The 21,091-nt window shown below is 37.6% G+C and overlaps 1 protein-coding gene across 3 annotated transcripts in view; it reads right to left on the bottom strand.

Moving 5' to 3' along the window:
* Positions 1-552: 552 nt before the first annotated feature.
* TUT4 (terminal uridylyl transferase 4) overlaps positions 553-21,091 on the bottom strand; it is a 50,879-nt gene continuing 30,340 nt past the window's right edge. For 2 of the 3 annotated variants that reach the window (XM_075097613.1, XM_075097614.1), the window contains exons 14-30: positions 20,429-20,579; positions 19,751-19,837; positions 18,237-18,340; positions 17,813-17,870; positions 17,615-17,718; positions 16,862-16,951; positions 14,934-15,047; positions 13,750-13,827; positions 13,178-13,355; positions 12,768-12,815; positions 12,588-12,670; positions 10,534-10,649; positions 8,686-8,846; positions 7,613-7,710; positions 4,988-5,513; positions 2,216-2,389; positions 553-1,098 (exon numbers count right to left, since the gene is read on the bottom strand). In XM_075097613.1, coding sequence (XP_074953714.1) covers positions 1,007-1,098; positions 2,216-2,389; positions 4,988-5,513; positions 7,613-7,710; positions 8,686-8,846; positions 10,534-10,649; positions 12,588-12,670; positions 12,768-12,815; positions 13,178-13,355; positions 13,750-13,827; positions 14,934-15,047; positions 16,862-16,951; positions 17,615-17,718; positions 17,813-17,870; positions 18,237-18,340; positions 19,751-19,837; positions 20,429-20,579 — 2,262 coding nt within the window. In that variant the 3' untranslated portion in view covers positions 553-1,006. The remainder of the gene's footprint in view (positions 1,099-2,215; positions 2,390-4,987; positions 5,514-7,612; positions 7,711-8,685; positions 8,847-10,533; positions 10,650-12,587; positions 12,671-12,767; positions 12,816-13,177; positions 13,356-13,749; positions 13,828-14,933; positions 15,048-16,861; positions 16,952-17,614; positions 17,719-17,812; positions 17,871-18,236; positions 18,341-19,750; positions 19,838-20,428; positions 20,580-21,091) is intronic. The other variant, XM_075097615.1, reaches the window with a different exon arrangement.

Raw genomic sequence — 21,091 nt, 5'->3', positions numbered from 1 at the left:
CTACCTTCTCTGAATGAAGTCAGCATTCAGCAAGTCCCTGTTTTTCAAATTAAGACTGATTGAGCTCTTGCTCACCTTACAGTTCTCATCTTCATACATTTAATTATGCATCACAGGAAATCAGTTGTGTTAAACCCCTTGTCTACCATCCCTTTCTTCATAATCTTGCTTTAGGTTTATCTCCTGAACACTGCATTTATGGCTAATGTGCTTTCCCATATTGCCCGATGAGTGTTAACACAGGAAGTAGTATGCCCAGCAAATTTATAGGAAGTCCTCTCTCTTATTTTCATATTATTATGCAGAGTTTCTGAACAGAAAAGCAGGCATATTCTTCCCTCAAATCAAGTATTTTACAGCAAAGATACAGTGGCTGTGAACAGCACATACAATGACACCAGAATGGGGAAAGAGGCATACTGACTGCATGACTCGTTAAAGCTGCTAATCTTTTTCCTTTGAAATGCCTAAATTAAAGCTGGTTTTGTTAGTCTGGTTTCTTAATTACAGGTAAATGCAAGCATGCATACAAACAGGGAAGAGGAAAAAGTCTGGTGTCCTTTTTTTGCAGTTTTATTTTTCTTTTAAAAAGTTTTTTGGCACTACATAGTTCTGTAAAGAATAGAAGTGACAAATTTTTAAACACATGAAATCCCCTTCTAATTTTATTTTTTTAGAACAATATATATAAAGTCTGAAGCAACCAAAGTATGAATACAGCTAATAGAAAATAAAGAACTTAATTTTAAAAATTCTCTCTCTTTACAGTTTATCAAGGTAAAACAAAACACGATTCCCCTTAAAAATAGGGTAATAAAATAGATGACATTTGTATCACTCAGTTTTGTGATACTGGTAAAAACTATAGTTCATATCTATGTACAAATGATACAGTTTAAAAACAGTCTTAAATAATCTTGTATCTAAACATGTTGCATTAAGTTTTTAAATCAGAACCTGAATTTTTGTCCTCCCCCCACCCACCCACCCACAATCCCATTCAATTTCACTTTTTCTGTTGAATGTAATTCATATTCAAGTGTGGGTGTCCTTGAGACAGAAGCGAGAACCGCTGGTTACTCTGCATCAGTGGACCAGCTAAAAGAAAATGGATTACAATTACTTCAGCAAATTAAATATATTTAACAGTGCTTGGCTATATTCAATGTATTAATCTTACTGCCAAATAAAGCCATTGACTAGACTGACACAAACGCTGTCTGTACGACTAACCCATTTAATGGGACAATGCAGCATTGCTTTAATCCCATTTCCAAAATTCCCTCAGAATCATCAATATATCATCTGTTGCATTACTTCAGTTATTTAACAACAATAATTTCAGGATTTTTAAAAACAGGTCTGTCGTGGCTAGACCACGTGACAAAGAAAATCAATGAAGAAACTTAACTCGATCCTAGCTGAAACCAGTTCACGGGTCTCACTTGGGAACCTTGCTACAGCCAACAGATTAGATTTTGAAAAAAGGATTTGGTGCCAGCATCTCTCATTTTATACTGGATGACCCAGCAACATGGTAATTGCAAAGCCTCCAAGTAAAATGTGGGCGTAGTTTCTCTCTTAGTGGAGCCAAAGCTCCACTTTTTTTTCCTACAGCCTTTCCCAATCCTGCCAGATGCTGAACACCTTTACCATTCACTAGCATTAGAAAGAGTTGAGATAAAGTCAGTCCTTCTAAGTACCCTGAATAACAGAATCTGATCTAACTTTGAAGTTAGTGCTGCCTTGACTGCAGATGGGTTAGACTAGATAACCTCCAGGGGCCCCTACCAAGCTGAATTATTCTGTGGTCTTGGAGGTTTTTATCTAAGTCAGTCATTCCACAAGGCAAGGTACAAAAAGCCAAATAAAATGAATTAGGACAAAAATTTCCTCATATTCTTAATACGCTCACGGGCAAATCATCTTAACCACTGTTGAAGCAGAGGTGGCTCTAGAGTGAGACAGGAGGAAGATGCTAGAAGTACAACAGACTGCAAATTGGCTCAGATTCAGAATGGTATTTAACCCCTTCCCTCCCACAAAGACTTTTCATCCATCCATACAGGAAGCCGAAGTGTTGATTTGACTCTTGGATTCATTATGGTTCCAGGGAGCCTAGCAAGTGAAACATGATTCCCTTGGCTTTTAAAGCCTTTGAGACAGTAAAGATACATGTTGCATGAGCTGTTGATTCATATACTAATTCTAGTACCTTGAGGGTAGAAAGGTTTGTTCGGTGGATAGCTGGCATTTCCCTGCTGCATGTAGTTCTGAGGCATATTGTAAGGCCACGCTCCTCGGAGGAGAGGAAAATGGGTAGGGGTCCCATGGTCCCAAGGGACAGAAGGAGGGTTCATTTTACCAAACTGTCCTTGGAAACCCTGATCTATTTTTCAATTGAAAGGGAAAAGCACATTGCAAGTTGAAATAATTAAACAGTAAGTCACAAATACAATTTACATCTTAACAGTCTGCAGGGGACTTAATGCAATTATGCTGATGTGCTACTCTTTTTTTTTAAATATACATCAATAAAAATTACTGCCTAAATTACTTCATTAGTCACTATAATAGAATTTACTGGGAGGAAGACAGAGGATGAATCAGTGTTAAAATCAAGACCTACAATTTCACTATTCCTACGTTACTCTCATGATGAAAAATACAAGGTCTGAACAATGTTACTAATACCTGATCCCACACAGATATTCACTATCACTGACATAGCTGTGACATGCTATTATCTTACTGCAAGAAGAAATTCTCTAGATGTACAATGGAATTTCACTAATACTTGTATGCTTAAGAAACTTGATAACTAGATCGTCGGACCAATGAAAAATTTATTTTTTAGAGAGAAAAATAACAGCTTTTAAAATATGTACACAAAGGGTAAGCTATTTCTTTTAAAAATCATATTACTGCAGCACTGAGGATGAGAAATCAAGCATCCAAGGAGGCAGGACACACAAGAGTTGATACCAAATGCTGTATTACTAATCCTCTTTTTTTCATAGCTCCCAATTCTATAAGACACAGTGATGCCTGCTAATTAAAAAACTTCATCAATGTACATTTAAATTTAATTAACTACTGTTCTCAGTATATCAGTTCTCCTTCAGACTTATCATTAACAAAAAATAAATAATAATAAACAAGAAACCCCAACCTTCCAGACAGACTTTATTTAATGAAAGTACGCTACACATTTAAAAAGAACGGTAACTTTCATACAATAAACCAGAAAGCATGGCTCTGGAGTATGCAAGAAAAAAAGTTGTCTGTCTGAAACTTCCAGTGATCCTACTTCTGATCAATTGTCTACTGAAAAGAAAATAAAATTGCTCCTTCCAAGTCAAGTTTATATGAGCCAAGACAAAGTTTCCACAAACTTACTGTTCTCAAACTGTCCAGAGCAAGTAAAGCAGGCTTCAAACAGAGAGCAGGCAGCTCATCTCTACTGTGCGCCTACCCAGTGAGCCCACCTTAACGGCATCTAAGCCGAAAGGAAACAAAACTGATTACAATACAAAGTGGAAAAATACTAGGACTGGGAACTAGGAAAAGGAGCGTGATGAGATTGGGAACAGATGGAAGCCGAGGGAAGTAGAGAGAGAAAAAAGACCAAACAAAAAAAACCACCATACTGTGACTGACAGCACAAGAAAACTGGGAAACTTGTGCAGGCACAATGAGACTGGAAGCAAATAAACAGAGCAAAAGGAAAAAGACCAAAGGCAGGGACTGACTGAACACATGATGAGAAATGAGACTCGTTAAAGGAAGAATGGAGCAGAAACTAAGATTTGCAAGCTTGTCTGAAAGAAGGCAGCTACCTAGGTAAGAAGACTTGGATTCGAAGGAGCTGCTTGAAAAAAGTCAGAGCTGGGGTGGACATGGAGGAGGGGACAGACAAGCCTGGACAGAGAATTAAGATCAGAAATGTAGAGGTAGGGACAAAGCACACTGAAGGCACCGAAAGACACACTGGTAGCGCTTCCTGTATTCCCTGAAATATATTCCCCACAAAGCTCTGAATAGAAAAATATGCATCTCCAGCATCTCAACAAATATCTGAACGTTACTGGTGAATTACACATCTTCCAACACTGTTGACTCAGCTGAAAATCTACTGTTGCTTCAATCACCTTATTAGTGCAGAGAAAGGCTGTGCAGGAGGATTCAACATTTCCATCTTGTTATGAACAACTGCATCAGTGTATTATAAGATGGATATAATTTTTTAAACGTAGGAGTTACACACACAATATATCAAAAGACCATTATCATGATCTAAAAATACCAGTTAAAATATAGGGGCTGCCACAGTTTATGTTGCACAGAGAACCATATGGGCTTTAATTACTATATAGTGTTTTTCTCAGCCTCAAACATACAAACATACTTGGCTTTGGTGTGAGGCAAAAAGCTGTTGCCCATTTGTTGCAGGGAAAATCTGTATGAAGTATTTTCAGGAAACAACATTTTGATTGTGGAAGTTAAATGTGGCAAGATAAGCTATAGGAAAAAAGAATGCATAAGATCACGTTACATTGCACTAAATGCAAGGATGCAACATTCAACTTGCAGAACCATAATTCTGCCAGTCTCCAAGTTCGTTGTCACAGTCTCAGCATGCGTCTAATAAACTACCTTACAACATAAATGGAAAACGTATTTGTAAGCATATCCACAGAAACGTGCTTTAAACTCAAACAATTATTAGAACATTTCTCAGTTGAATGCATGATTTCTCATATGTTGCACAGCTGTTAATGGCAGACAGGTCTAATGTCTAAAAGTTACAATGATCCAACTTGCCTCATTTTTTTCCTGTGAAAATGTTAAGACAGTGAAGGTAATGACTTAGTTTCTTAAGCACCATATTCTCAGTATAAAAGAAGTCAAAAGAGTTAGCTGTTTCGGTAGCACTTAACACTTGTACACAAAGTGCGAGAGGTTTGATACAACAGAGAAGAGTTACCTGAATTCCCCACAGTGCCATTGTTCACCAGTGAGTTTGGAGTCACGGGATTGTGCCAGTGTCCCTCATGAGAAGCGCTGGGGATTCCCATGGGCCTGGCAGCAGGCTGTGCAAAGATGATACTGGGATCATTCAAGCTTACACTGCTCTGGTTATTTGTGGTGCTGCTGCTGCCAGATCTTATAGAAAATGGAACATTTGTAGAATGAGGAGGGTTACCCGGTGCAGAGTGAATAACGGGCCCGTGAATAGGCCAAGAAGTGTTGGAAAGCTGAATTTGGTGGTGATGGTGCATCTGAAGTAGTCCCAGGTTATGCAAGGTGGAATACTGACCTGGGGGAGATTGGGGAAAGTTAAACAAAGACATCTGGACCTGATGGGGTGGCTGTGCACTCTGCTGTGGTTGCGGAACGTGCTTAGACTGGGATATTGGCTGTGGCTGAGTCTGGTTAATGGAGGCTGGCTGAGAGGAATTCTGTGTAAATTGTTGAGGTTGTGGAGAGTAAGATGACTGATGCGAATCAGACTGGAGGGGAAAAAAAAGTATGTATTTCTGATTAGTTCACTAGCTATTCAATGGTGTTTTTCTTTAATAAGCACCCACTGTATTAGACTATTCATAAAAAAGACAAAGCACTCCCCAGCAACACCCCAAATATTTAAACCCGCAGGAACTTGGGTGCAGTAAGTGCAGTTTGACTGACACTGATTTTCACCATCAGATAATTTGGTCTGTTAATGTGGCAAATCCCACCACCAGAAACATAATTCTGAGCAAACATTAACCCCAAGCTCTTTTAGACTCCTCACACATCTGTTTCTGATTTTTAATCACTGTCTTCCCCACCCTACTTATTTACAGCCCAGAATCTCATTAACTGACTACTGTACTTCTAAATAGAGCGGTTCTTATCACTACAGACACCTTAAGTAATTCCAAATTAACCTCCTAATATTTCTTTATTTAATCTGTTAACAAATTGAAACTACAAAAACCCAGTTTCAACCTCTGTATCCTGAGGTTAGGCCATGGCTAAAGGCACAGAAGTAGCAATCCTATTACCTTTGCAGAGCTCTTACAAAGCTTTCCCTTCCACCAGCAACAGAAATAGGCATGAGCCTATTTCATCTCTTTAGTAGTGCAACTAAGCATTTCGAGAACTGGAGTGGCTGGGAAAAGAGTTCCCCAGTTTATCTGCCAAAATTTATTACTAATGTCTGGATTAACCTAACCTGGTTTTAAGCACTGAGACAAGATAGTGATGGTGTAAGACAGGTGCATCAAAAGAGAAGTTCAAATGACAGACAGCTACCTAAACCAGAGATGATTACCCAGATCTCAGTCTCCCCGTGGAGTTGCTTGTCTCCATCCATAGACTATAGCAGACAGCTAAACTTCAAGTAACTCAGCTGCTGCCAAACGTCTGAAGTTAAAGGTCTCTGCACCTTGTCACTATCCATGACTGCTCGCCTGTCTGTTTAAATTGGCAGTCACTTTTCTTCAGCATTCCCCCTTCCCATTCTCCTCAAACAATCCCTGGACAGCACATATTCCCAAGAAATCCTGGCCAAATGACAACCATGCAACACACACACAGAGACCACAACATCCAGATGACAGATGAAGAATGTGTGCGTGCAGTAGGTCCAGTGTGCATGATGTGCCTGACTCTGTGTGCAGCCACACGGCCAGCTTCAACTTCCCAAGCAGGCTGTATCAGCCCCTCCTTAACATCATATTATTATAGTAAAAATGATGTCACACAGTCTCTGTTACTGGAGCACACATTCCAATAAATGCTTGCTGATCAGTTAGGAAATACTTTATACCTAAAGTAGTAAACTGAACAAACAGCATTAGTGATCAGCAGCCCTGATTACTATGTTTGCTTACTTGCCAGCTTCATTAGCAGGCACATTTCTTAGAATATAGCTTAAAATTAATGAATTTCTGCTGTATTCTGTACTCCAAAAATATTAAATGCCAACAGCTGTATTTGCTTAGATACCTTCTGCTATCCATCTCTACTTTGAAGCAGGTTAAACATATTTTATCCAGTTCTAGAGAGCAAATTCTAAGAAAACTACCAGAAATTTCCCCAGTGTTCTCTGTGTGCTTCTAGTGTGCTGTGACAGACTTTTGTCCGGTGTATCACATCTGAATTGAAGTATGATTCATCTGTATTCCCTGCTTCTTCATGACAGTCCCTTAAGACGGTTCTCTTAAACCACAGAGAGTCACGATAGTCACAATCCTGTCTCCAGCATGTTAACGATGAACTATGCTTTACCTCCCTTCGTAACTCCAGAACATTGCCCCAATAACCAAGCGCAAGACTTGAAAAGGCATCCTAGCTTAAATCTCAAAGATAGTGAAGCTGGCCTTTCAGAACTGCGAGTTATCTCATGAAATTGGACTACGTAGTTTCCATATTGAAAGACCATAAATGCTCTCCAAGAGACACTACATTATAAATCAAAGCTTCATTAACTGGCAGAGTTCAATGTTGCTATTATTAAGTCCAGAATCTGTTGAGAACTGTGCAAACTTCTTCCTGCCATGGCCCAGGATCGCTGATTTGCTACAGCTTGCTTACTTCAATACTAAGGCTAATTGGAACTTACACATTCTGATGACTGTCTAGTGCGCAAGGGTCGTTCCATTTGCTGCTGGCTCACAGCCACTAGCTGTGAATTTACTATGCTTCGGACCAACTGGGTGCCTAATCAAGGAAAAAGATGTTAATAAAAACCACAAGGTTATGGACGACAGAATAATGAACACAGAACTGGGAGTCAACGATACCTTAACTCTCATGTGACACAGAGTAGGTAAATTACTTTAATCTCTCCTCTCCTTTAAGTGGAAATCTTTCCTTCTACTAGCAACGGCCAACATTAATAGATATAGCAGCTAAACCCAATACGTACTTTGGAGTAATACAAATTCTAGCATGAACAAAGCTCACTTTGCTATCAGGTGGGAGCACTACTTTATACAGGTTTCCACACTACTGCTATAAGCAGTGGGGTTTTAAATAGCAACAGCAGAAACTTTTGGGCAAAGAAATTAAAAAAAAAAAAAGAGAGAGCAAGGGATATCAAGACACAGAAAAGCAACAAGGTTCTCTCTGAAGTTCATTTATGATTGCTTTCTCTACTTTTTCAAGTACTGCAGGCACCTAAGGGCCTAAACTGAATGGGTTTGCAATTAGACTTGTCTCTAATTACTAACAGTAATTTGAAAGCTGGATCTAGCTTCCTGATGCATCTGTATGCTTTTGGAAGTGTTAGGTTAAGACTACTGATTTTTGGTGAAAATACATTTACTTACCTCTCACAGATGATGGAGGGTTAGCTAACATTTGAGAAACATTTGGAAGAGGAAATGCATTCAATTATTACTCTTATTACTACTCCTAAATGCACCCACTGTGAGTGGAAGACAAATAATGCAATACCCTGAAATACAGGATACTTACTGCTGAGTACATTTTTACCACACACGCAAAGACTGTACTTCAGGAGGCATTACTCTCCTTGAAGAAAAACAACACTTCAACTAAAAGCTGTATTTGCAATGACCGAAATCATTAGTTGCAGAAATGTTTTAAGATAATTACCAGGTCAGTATGGAAACCTAGAGAGAAGGGATCCCAGAACTTTAAAATTATAGTACAATATATAAACTAACTTACCTGCCACGCTATTGTTCCTCTGACGGGTTTGTTTGAATTCAGGGCAATCTCTTCTAACATGACCCACATCCCCACAGATGAAACACCTTTTCTCTCTTGTTTCCCTATCATCTTCTTTCACTTCTTTTTCATCATCTTTCTCATTCTCCTTTTTCTTCAACCTGAATAATAATTTTTATTAGCAATATCACAGATCCACCAAAAAACCCCAAACTCTGTAGGGTCGTTATATTGATATGTTCAACAGAAATGGTTACAAAACCAACAGCTGTACCAGAATACAAATTTTTCTGGGAACCCCAGAAAAACACTTTCAGAATCTGGGCTGGTTAACAACCTGTTTGTATAAACTTAATGAACTTCGAAGCTGTCCGGAAGCTATCTGACTGTATTAGCGCAGAACTACACCTGCAGTTAAGTATGCTTAGTCTGCCAGTTAGAGTGGGAGTAGTTCTATGCAACTATCCCACTGAGTCAGAATATACACAAACAAGTTAGCTGTATCTTGTAGATATAACCTCCCCCGACTGGAGAGGGTATATTTCTCTTTAAGAGTGTATTAGCATCCTGAGCCCAGACAGGACGTGAAAGAAAGCACTGAGGTTCTTTCAAACTGTTAATACTGTATTAACAGCACTGTTAATACAACAAACAGAAGAACTAGTGATCAGGAACCAAGACAAGAAATAAAGGTCTTTTTCCACATGATATCTCTACAATTGTTTAACATTAATATTATTTCGTGATTTACATATACAACTTGAGAGAGATTCTGTGTGGCTGTGCTGTAGTAGCAGTTTGTATGAAGAGCAGATCACAACTTCTTTTCCTGAGGCAGATGTAGGGAAAGAGGTGATGCAATTCAATGTGCTAGTGCTTGTGAGGAGTATGTTAAGGGAGCAGCTGAAATAGTCAACCTGTGACCTCAGAGTTCCAGTCCAGTTCCACATATCTTTAACTCTGCTGACTAAATAAAAGGCTGTAAAACAAGGACTTTGTAGCAGGAAGAGACCAAGAATCTTTTGAAGAATAATGGAGCACACAACAGAACATAGGGAGTATATGAAAACCCCAGACTTTAATCTGCATTCTAAGGGCTGCAACAGGTTTTAGGAGGAATCTGACAACCTACACTGAACGGGCCATTAAAAATACAAAGACGTAAAACTGTAATGAGTGCACATTCTCTGTCATTTCCTGCTAAACACTCTCAGGAGACATTGGCCTGCATGTACTACGGGCTTCTTTTGCAGGAGTATGGGATCCAAAACTCATTAAGAGCAATTAGTGTACAAGTGCATGATCACTAAGTTACTGACACTACTATGACATCGCAGAAATGCACCTTAACTATGCACATTTTAACTACTCCTAGATTTTAATAAATGAACTTTTACCTGCCTTGCAGAGGTAAGTTATCAGATCTACAGAACAATTAAAATTCAGTACTGTCTTCTGAACATGATCACTACAGGAAATCCATCTTAATAAATTACAAATTGTGCAGTCAGGTAATGTGGTCTCCACCTGAATGTTTACACTATAAAAAGATAATTTAGTGATCTAAATTTTAAGGTAAGCTGTAACTACATAGATAGATCATGAAGCAAAGGTATTAACATATTATAGACTGTTGATTTCACTCTGTGTGTACTTGCATAAACACTCTAAGATTTAAGGAGATGACCAAAAATAGTCTTAAGTAAAGCAAAAACCGATGGGAAGTTGAGGATAAGAAGCTTTGATTGTCTCTGTAATTCATAATTTAATTGCCATTAAAATTTAAAATATCCAAATCTCTCCTGATATAATCTCAAGGATTTTACGTTAGCTTTATATATTACTTACCTCCTCCTCTTTGGACAGTCTTTCATGTAGTGACCAATTTTTCCACAGACACGACAACATCTGTCGTTGGGTGCCAATTCCCCATCCGTCAGCACTTTTGAGTCAAAAAAGTATTCCTATCAAAACACATCAGATGGATACAATATATAAACGATTCACTTACAGGACTGAGAAATGAAAGCAAAATGGATGGCTTTCACCTCCTATTGTTTCCTACATTTTACTACTACTTAGGTTATACCTAGTCCTTTTCTTCCCCTAGATAATGGCAGCTTTTTCAAAGATGTGGAGCAGTTTGAGCTAAAAAGCAGTGTTTAGTCTTAGGGTCAGAGGCTGAATTTGCAGAACAGCTTATCCAGGCTCCAGCCTGCTACCTACCTTCTACTTCCCCAAAGGTTCTTCAGAGGGCAATTTTTTGCATATGATCTATTTTGGTATCTAAGTCACTGCTCATATGCTTTCCAAAACAGCCTATATTCCTTCCCAAATGACATGATTATATCCCCCTAGACAGAACAAAGTTCAAGTGGGAAACAGATGGAGCATCTGCACACTGACCTGTATCACTCCCCTCCCCTGGAATTTGCTAAGGACAGCTACAGTTCTGATGTGTGTCAGCACAAAGGCCATAGTTTACAGCCTCTGTGCAACATAAACACGTTGCCTGAAAGACTGAAGTAGAAGTATCAGTAGAAATGTACCAACCCCAACTCAGGAACAGAGACCTACTGTAGACAGGTAATTCACTGAACCTTTTTGCTACAGTCTCCTCTGTACCTCTAAGCTGCAACATGGGGCACTGGCTTAGGAAGGAGATCAAGAACAACTCCTTTGTTGAGCATTTTTGAGAAATAAAATGCTATGTAATACTATTGGCATTATTTCCTTCACATGAGAGACAGCTCATTTGCATGCTAAGGCCACTTTCTGTCTCGCCTTTTATCCTCATGTAAAACGTTCAGTGAAAAATCTGAGATGAGGCAGAACAACACAAACGACCACGTAAACAAACACACTGTATATGCTTTCCAGAAGCACTATAGCCTTGTGTTGAACATGTATGCAAGCAGTTTAAAAAATAATTAGCAATAATATTTATTACATACACTTGCATATTTGTCAGTTACAGATAACTACATCCACACTGTAATTCATTATTATTTGTATCACAGTAGTACTCAAAAGCCCCAATAAAAACAGGTCCTATTTCATTAGGCACAGCACAAAACAGAACACAGTCATTGCATCAAAGAACATTTAATACAAACTCAGAAAAAACACAGATGAAGTAAGCAAATGGAAAAAGAGAAGACAGGGAAGGATGAGGGGAAACAAAAGCTTTCAAAAGATTTTCAAAATCCCTTAGAAACAAAAACCCTATTGAAAGCCATTGGGAGAACAGTCCTCTAAACTGTCTTAGAAAACACCTTTCTAAGTAAATGTTAAAAATATTAATTCCAGCTGATTTATTTGCTCATATAAAAAATATAGCGCTCTCTTACGCATCAGCAACTGGACCCTGTAGCACAGAGGAGTACTTTTCTAATATGACATTGCAGGAACACATTCCTGACCCTGACTCACTATACAAATTCTGAAGGTCAACTGATTAAAAAAACCAAAAAAGTTGGTTGTCAATCCTTACCCTCCCTGCTAACTGGAAAAATAAGCAGAATGTAACATCTCATGAGTCTGTTTTCTTTAGATACATGAATAGCTAGTAAAGTTTCTAAAGCTGTTTCTGGGTTTTATAGGTGATTTTGCAGTTTTCTGCAATACTTAAAGTCACACAATGAAAAGTTTTATAAAAAACAAAAACCAGAACAAGCTTACTTTCCCCAAACCGGGCAAAAATATTCATCACCCACCCAACTACTCCTGTGAATTTTACATTGCAGGAGCCCAATACTAAGGTATACATTTTAGGCAGATGATGTATAATTACATACATTGTCATACCAAATTGATAAATACATACAAAAGATTTGCTTTGGATGCATCAATCCAGTGGATGAAGAAAAGTGAAAAACACACTAAAAACTATGAAAACTTACAGCTTCTCTTCCAACAGTTGGGTAGAATGGGGTACCAAATAATTTTCTCCCATTGATAAATGCCTTCATTATGAAATTGGTCACTATTGAAGAAAGATAAAGTTATTGGAAAACAACAGAAAAGGCACAACACTTTAGAAATTAGTTACCATTAATCATTAGTAGACATGAATAGCTTACTTTTCCTAGAGACTCCAGCACCGAGATTATGATTCAAGTCAAAAGGATCTGTGTAAAGAAGGGAGAAAAAGAAATTAGTAAATGGAAGAAATATAGTGCAACAATTATTTTTTAGTTTAACTCAGATAATTCAATTTTAAATGCACTCACAGGGTAGATGATAGCAAAGCAATGCTGGGTGTTTTAAAAATGTGACTAACCATAACTAAGAGCAAGTTATTGACATATAGTAGAAGTTAGGAGTCTAATCCCCCCTCATTTTGTAAGCTGTAGGACTCGCAAACAACACTTTTTTCAAACACTGATGGCAGTTTCCTCACATAGAGATCCTGTGCTACAAGGAGAACATCCTCAAGCAACAGCATTCATCACTCCCTCATTAACGGAACAAAAATTCAGCAGTTAAGTACCTTCGATGGCAATACATTTGGATGTCCACTGCTTCTCAAATGTAGTTAACAGTTTCTTCTGCCGGATGCTGATCACATATTCCTTGAAGTCAAATTCTTCAGTGTAGAATCGCAGCAACCCTAGCCAGAGTTCTCCAAGTGATTCGGTGTTCTTTCCAAGAGAAGGCAGACGCTTCTTCTGCATGCAATGGAAGACAAAATTTACTCAGCTACAGTTACTAAAGTACTTCTCTTCCTGAACTACCTCTCCTAATTATGAGTTTGTCTAAAATGAACAGTTTTACTTGGTTAAAGTAAGGTTAAATCACTACAGTTAACACTTCCTCAATCCTGGACTGTTTATTAAGAGTAAAAAGTATTTTTCCTGATTTATATTATTTAGAAATTATTTTAAATGCATCAAGAAAAAACATACACTCATTTCAGCAAAATGGGACTCATTGGGGAAGTTATAATAATATGGATATGGATTTTTAACTACTACATTTATATATTACACTGTTAGAAATGTATTACTTTCCCAGAAAAACATGCTGTAAGTTTTAGTGACTCTTCTGGAATTAGAATATTACCAATTCTTCCATGTCATCAAAGAAAAAGGCATTCCATCCATCCACCATTCTTTGTGGAATCTGTTTTCCATCAAATATCTGCCGAAATAGAAAGGGACACAGTTACCACTCTAATTCAAAATCACCATAAAAGACTTGCAGTTTTGATGGTAAGAAATAATACAAAAATATAAATCTTTCCATTTTAACAATTACATCTTTTACAGGCAGAATTTCCCATTGGTGAGAAGCCTGAAAGTTGTTTTGCATTATTGTTACAACCTCTCTCAAATGCTTTGAGTATTTTATTTTCCTTGTTCTTTGCAACTAAGAAAACACGACTGAATTACCTCATCAAGATTCCAACATCCCTCTTGCCCACAAAATCTCTATGGAGACTTTATATGACTCCTATTACATTTTGACTTTAGCAAAGCCAAGGGGAAATTCCACTGTTACTTAAATGCACTCTCAGGGTAGCAATAAAGTAACAACCCCCAACCACTACTAAACTATCAACAAGGAAGTGTAATTCTCAACTGTGGCGCTTAAGCCAATTTTCCTCTTGCATGCAGACAACAAAAAAGTCAGAAAGGGATAATTTTCAGAAGTGCTTGGGAGTTCCAGAATGTATCCAGGAAGAGGTAAGATAGCTGACTAATTATATTGTCCCACCCATGCAATGGAGGTACAGAATGTTACTTTATTAAGAAAGTTTCCTGGCACATGTAAAATAATATCTTTAAAGTTGTACCAAAGCATTAGTTATCTTCCCCTTCCCCCATATCAAATCATAAAATAAACTTTTTCTCTTACAGATAAGGTGTTGAGCAATAAATAATGTTTCTGACAATAACTGATGGAAGAGCTGGACTCACATCTTAAGAGCATCTGGCGAAGTCTCATAATTACAATTCCCTTCTCTCCATACCACCTGCCAATTTTTTTTTCTATCCTGTTCAGCATATAAATATCATCGTAAGACCAAAATCCCAAAGTAAATGTAACAGCAGAACAGATTCCCAATTTTGTTGTAATTTTCCTGATAAGTTTTACCCACTAAAACCAAGCAGGAGTTAGGAACAGGCTAATGCAGAAGGGCCCCATATTTCATTCATCCACCTGATACTAAAAACCCAGACTTCTCATATTTGGCTTGAAGAAACAGTGCATCTATTGTCATAGCCTTTCTTCTGAAAACCTACCTCCTGAAGAACTGGAATAACTGGTGGATTTCTCTGCTGTAGAAAGTACAAAACCATAAGAATATAGGCATACGAAGACAGACTACCACGGGATGCATCACCAATATCGCAGCGCTGAAAAAAAAAAATTTTAAACCAAACACTGAATTAACATTTTATCATTCAAGACTAACAGCTATGTCAGAGAGCAAACAGAAACCCCACCAGTAACACAAAATACATTAATCTTATAACTAAAAATTTTTTTGTGAAGCATGAAGAAATATATGTCCTTAGAGTCAAGTTCTATCTGGCAAATCCACAGCAAAATTTGACTACAAACAGAAAAGCTTCTCATAGTCAAAATATTCTTTTTTAGTTTATAAAGTGCCAAACTGGGAAAAAAAAAAATCAAAGCCCCCAGAACATAAATACCAAAAAAACCTCCACATCTCATGTCTAGGTTTCAAATACTGTAAAACTTAATTTTCCTGAACTCATGTTACTAGAGCTGCTTCTACAATTCCTTATTGTTTTGGTTACCCCCTTTTAAATAATTAATTAATAGGTAAGTATTTCCATGTCATACTGGCAACTCAGGCAATACCCAGCATTTTGCTAACATACATACACGCACCTAATTAAACCACGGTCCAGCCTGCACAACACAGCTTAAAACAAACAGCAGTGAATTACTTTACTATGCCTAAGTACCTTATTACAGTTTAACCTTTCTACAGCACCTGCTTCTAAGCTACCCTTTGCTTCAAGCATGTGACATAACAAACAACACACTTTTAAACTCCTAGGTCTGGAAAAAAACAGGGATTCACAAATTACTTTCACATTAGCAACAGCAGTGACAGCTGTTCATGTCTTTTTCTGACAACCCAACCGAGGAGGAAGCATTTTGCTTAAACACAAAGTATTTGTATAGCTATGGAGTCACCTCCATACATACACATTCAAGACTGTATGTCCCACAACTTGGAAACTTGGTCTTTACAGTAAGATTTTCAGAAAGTGCACAATAATATTCAATACTACAAAAAAAAAATTATCAACACAAGGCATTTTTCATCTGGACACAGAAGAGACAGGGCAATATTCCATACTACTGTGACTACACCAAAAAAAAAATTACTAGACGTGGTGACTATGTCAAAGTACAATGATCATGTCATAACCTATGTCACAGGATAATTAACATCTGCATTCCATTCTGGAACAAAGTTATTTTTTCATCTTGATGTAATTTTTTACATTAACATCTGGTAGCATGACACACACTCTATAACCCGTGCCTTATTTGCCCCTGTTGCACTAAGCTTTCTTTGGATGTGTCAGGGGAGTATATTTAATAGTACAGCTTGAATAAAAAGAAACACATTTAATTATCAAAGGCTGTACAGTATAACACGTTGTTAGAATATCGTAACAAAAAGATGCAGCAGATTTGGTATTTGATATTTCCAAACTCAAAGTCAAGTGTATGCCCTAGGCACATCAAAGAGAGACTCAGGCATTCATCAACCCATACTGACTCCTGACTTTTATAGTAAGTAAAACAAGGCAAGTAGGGCAGAAGAAAGTTGTAGTAATCTCTGGGCTGGTCCTATACCTGGGAAGCCCATGCACAACCACATGCCCCTACATCTTACAGTTACCATTTCTTCCAGTTTTTGGTCTGAAATTTAAAAAAAAAAAGTTTTCCTTTCATCAGTTTCCTCTTAGACAGAAATCTTTCAACAGACAGCAGAAGATACCAGGAGTAAAGAAGTTGATTCTGACCCAAACAATCAGATGGAGCATATTCAGCTTAAGAAAGCGCACTTCATATTAATAGCATTCTACTGTCCCCTTTCCACTTGGTATTAGCAAAAGGTAAATTCAGTGGCTGTACCAGAAAACACTGCATTATACAAATAAGCACCTTCTTTTTATATTACCTTTGCAAAAACTTTCATTGTATAGCCCAGATACTGCACTCTAGGATCAATAGCTGCATATGTAGCCAGCATTCTTGTGTTATGCTGCGCCTGGGAAAAGGGTGGTGGAAGGCAAAATCAAACAGGTAGTTCAATGTAAATTATGGTTAATTATAGTACAGTCTGCAGTTCAAGCACAGATGATGCTTAATGCTATTGGAGGGCAAAAAAAATCACAACAATATTCCATAAAATTCATGCAACATTCCCCAAAAAAACATAACTGAAAGGTGTAATCAGGACAGTTTTAATGCAGTAACAATAAGAACTCTGGAAAACACCAGCAAAGAAGTAAGTCCGTAAGATGACTCACATTAGAACAAATTCCTCAAATTGCCTCTTTATTCACAGGTGAGTATGAGCCCATTACATAAGAAATCATGCAATTTCATGGTGCTAGATGTAAGCTGGGGTGAGATGTACTATCCACGATGGCAGAAACGCCATGGTGAATGTGGCACTAACAGCTCTTCAGGAGCATTCACAAAAATGCTTTGTGTGCTGCGATGCTGCTCTGCCATCAAGTTATACAGCTACTTGGATTGGGCTGAGGGTGTGGGCCACTAAATTTAAATAATGTAGGAAAAAAACCCAAACACACAAAATCATTTTAATTCTGGTTTCAAAATTATTCCCTCAAATGATTATTTGAGTGGGTTACAATGAATGAAAAGTTTTCTTCAAACACAACACCAAACACAAACAGACGCTTACCAGTGTATTGTATAAACTGATATCTCCTTCTAAGCAACTTCGTTTGTGTTCAAATTTTACTATAGGCACTTTGGCTGTTGTTATAGGCAAGATGTTTCTCAAACCTGGGGAAGCAACACTTTAGTACATAAAACATTTCCATTAACTACATATATAGTAAATGTAGATACAAAACAAGTAATAGTTTAAAACACCTACCTGGATGCTTCTTAAGAACTTTTGCCAAACCTTCTATTATTTCTTTACAGTTTAATTTCTAGGAAAAACAAATATCACAGCTTCAGTGTTGAAATATGGATCCTATCTCAACAAGCATATTTACTATCAAACATATATTTTGTAGAGGAAAAGTCTACATATAAAAGTAGTAAGCAATACACCAGCACATGAATTTATGTAAACTGTTGACTCATATTCTCTATGTGGACATCTACAGTACACTAAATGTGGGCCTAAAGGGAATTAAAAGGAAAATAGGCCATATCTTGCTTAAGCTGTGCAGAGTGCAACAAGCCAATGTGCTCATAGCAAAATTCTACCTTTTCTGTGGACAGAATCTTAATAGAATTAAAAAAAAAAAACCTTAAAGAAGAGTAAATTTTATCAGTTTCAGAACTCTTACCTCTGCATTTTCATGGCCTTCCAAAGTCATGCAGATATCTAGATCACTGTCCCGAAATCCAAATCCATTCTTTGAAGAGCCAAACAAGCAAAGCCTGGCTTTGTCTGATTAAAAGAGTAGACCAAGAAAAGATAAATTCTTTTATGGTTGAATGGGAAGTGCTTACTATGGAATATTGCTTAACTGAGATGTATAAGTGCACATGAAAAATAAGCTTTAGGAGAGAGCTTATCATCACTTCTAAGACTTCACCTTTGATAAAGGAGGAAGCACAATGCTTTAAAAATTATTTCTAGAAAGCAAGGCAGGATAAAGCCCACATCATTTTTATGAGTGAGGTATGTTACAGAGTTACTATAACCATTAATTGGCATCTCTCAATGTGGTGCAATGTTTTGTGGTATGCCACTGCACCTTCCTGTTTTAAATAAATCAAAATAATGTGGAAACCCAGTCACCAGTACAGCTTTACCCCACCAATAAGACAGAGCTACTTTTAAGGTAGTCCAAGCAATATTTCTGGTTCCATTCATACTTTATCTAGGTTGCGTATTTTTCCTGTGACTAGGTAAATTTGGTCAATCAGTAAAGTTTCTGTAACCATAGCAAACTGTTCAAGAAGATACAAGCAATAAGATTAATATACTTCATGGAACATTCTTTCCCAATTGTTTTGCTTACATTTTTGTTTTAAACACAATATTATAATGTATTTTCATTCTTGTAAAGGAAAGCAAAATTATGTAACTGAGAGGAAGCAGTTTCTTCCTAACTGAAAAGAATATATTTATCTGTTAAACTGAAATCAAAGCTAGGATATATATATATAAAAAACACCTATTCACAGCTTTCTCCTAACCTTTATAGAATTGGAAATCCTAAGTCTTTCAAGGTTCTGTAACAGGTCTCAATCCTCAGCTGCTGCCAGTAGGTAGAGGGCACAGCTGGTGGATGGAAGTGCAATTCACAGTTCCTTGATCACAGGCCAGCTACAGCAGAACGGATGGCCTTCTGTGTAAAGCAATGGACTGGAATTCAGGAGACCTGGGTTTGGTACCTGGCTCTAGCACTGTTTTACAACATCTGCAAAAAATCACCTTGCATCTCTGTGCCTTGACTTCCATCACTGTAGTAAGATACTTTTGCTTATTTTATAAAAGGGATGTGAAGATAACAAACTCATTAAGATTTCTAAGATACTTAACACTGATGACTAGGCAACAAAATAGTTGGCCAGGACCCAGTAAAACTTTCTTTTTTTCCTGACTGCCATGGTCCTGTATCTGCATTATTACTCTTGCAGCTCTTCCTCCACTCTAGGGACATTTCCATGGAAGAACACTGAAGGATGTTCAGTTTAGAGGTCTGCAAGACAGCTTTACATAGAGAGGGAAAAGAGATGCCACTGCTTTAAGCAAGGAAAATGAGTGATAACAAGACAAATTACATCTTCATGCTCTAGACAACATGAATGAAGAAAGCATTATCAAGAATCACTACCTACTGTTACATACCATTATACTCTTTTCGAATAAATCTTTCCAAACTTGCCAGAATTTGTTCTCTGTTTTGTTGCTCAGATAAAGGAGGGGATAATTCATCTAAGTAAAAACAGGTTAAAACACAGTCAGATATGACATTCAACTACTTCAAAAATCTTTTTCAGCTATTTAAAAGTATTAGTTACCTTTTTTTTTTTATTGTTAGATCTACCTTCCTTGAGTATGTGTTTTTCTTTTTTGTGATATCATTAGAGTGGTTAGGATTTTATTTCAGATGTCTGATTTTTCTTCAGTTATTCAAACACAGAGTGGCTTGGTGGGCACCTGGCATCCAGCCAAGGTTAACCCACCACAGCACCCAAAAGGGACTTTTTCCAAAAGCAGCCATAGGATCTGTCAAACACAAAAACTAGTTTTGCCCAGAGCCTAATTTCTGGGAACACTAGCAACTTTTTACAAACCCAGTGAAATATCCTGCACAGTATTAGTTTCTCAAACCTGTTATAAAAATTTGGTATCACAACCATGGGTTATATGAAAATAAAAATATTGGTGAATTTGTAGCCTAGGGTACCTGGAAGACATTCTTCCCACTGAATTTACTGGAATAAATAATTTAACGCTAAAGTTTTTACTTTTTCCAGATTACAGTTTGGTTTACAGTGGAGTACAAACATGCTTCCAACTTACCAAAACACCTTTTACACACTATATCAAGTATTTCCCGAAATCTGTCTGTCATTGGTGGTAGTGGTTTTAGATCAATTTTCTTGAAATCCTCTGGGCAGTCGTTTTTGGAATGTCCATCCCGTTTGCAGATGCTGCATACTATAGTTGGTGGCTTGGGTGGGGGCGGAAGAAGCAAGGTGCACAAACACAATTTTATTTTTAAGATAGTTCAACAGACCTAACATTTCCATGTAAGTCCATGCAACCAAGAACATTTAGCATCTGAACAGCAACAGAGTCTCTACAAAGAACAGAACACCACCCCTCAACAGGCTGCGTTTAGTTCCCACAGTGCATATGAGTACCTGGAAATTCTACATGAAAGTAGGAGAGGAAGGGGGCAAAAAAAACAAACCACAAAGCAACCAAAAACCAAAACCCAGGTTTGGTGGGTTTTTTTTGTGGAAATCAGGAAGTTTTGCATAAGATGGGGGCAACAGACCATCCCGTCCAAATGGCATACATATTTGGTGTTTTCTGGTCCTGAATAACTGGTACTCTAAAAATGCTAGAGCTACCATTCATAACAGAGACTGAAACGATCACTGGAAGAATCCCGTCACCATCCACCCTTAGTTTTAGAGATTTAAAAGCAACAGCCCACTGATACATGACCAGAACTGC

The sequence above is a fragment of the Phalacrocorax aristotelis genome, chromosome 6 (genome assembly GCF_949628215.1).
Source record: "Phalacrocorax aristotelis chromosome 6, bGulAri2.1, whole genome shotgun sequence".
Classification (NCBI taxonomy): Eukaryota; Metazoa; Chordata; class Aves; order Suliformes; family Phalacrocoracidae; genus Phalacrocorax; species Phalacrocorax aristotelis.
The sequence above is the reverse complement of the archived record's forward strand: the minus strand, read 5'-3'. Positions and strand labels throughout refer to the sequence as shown.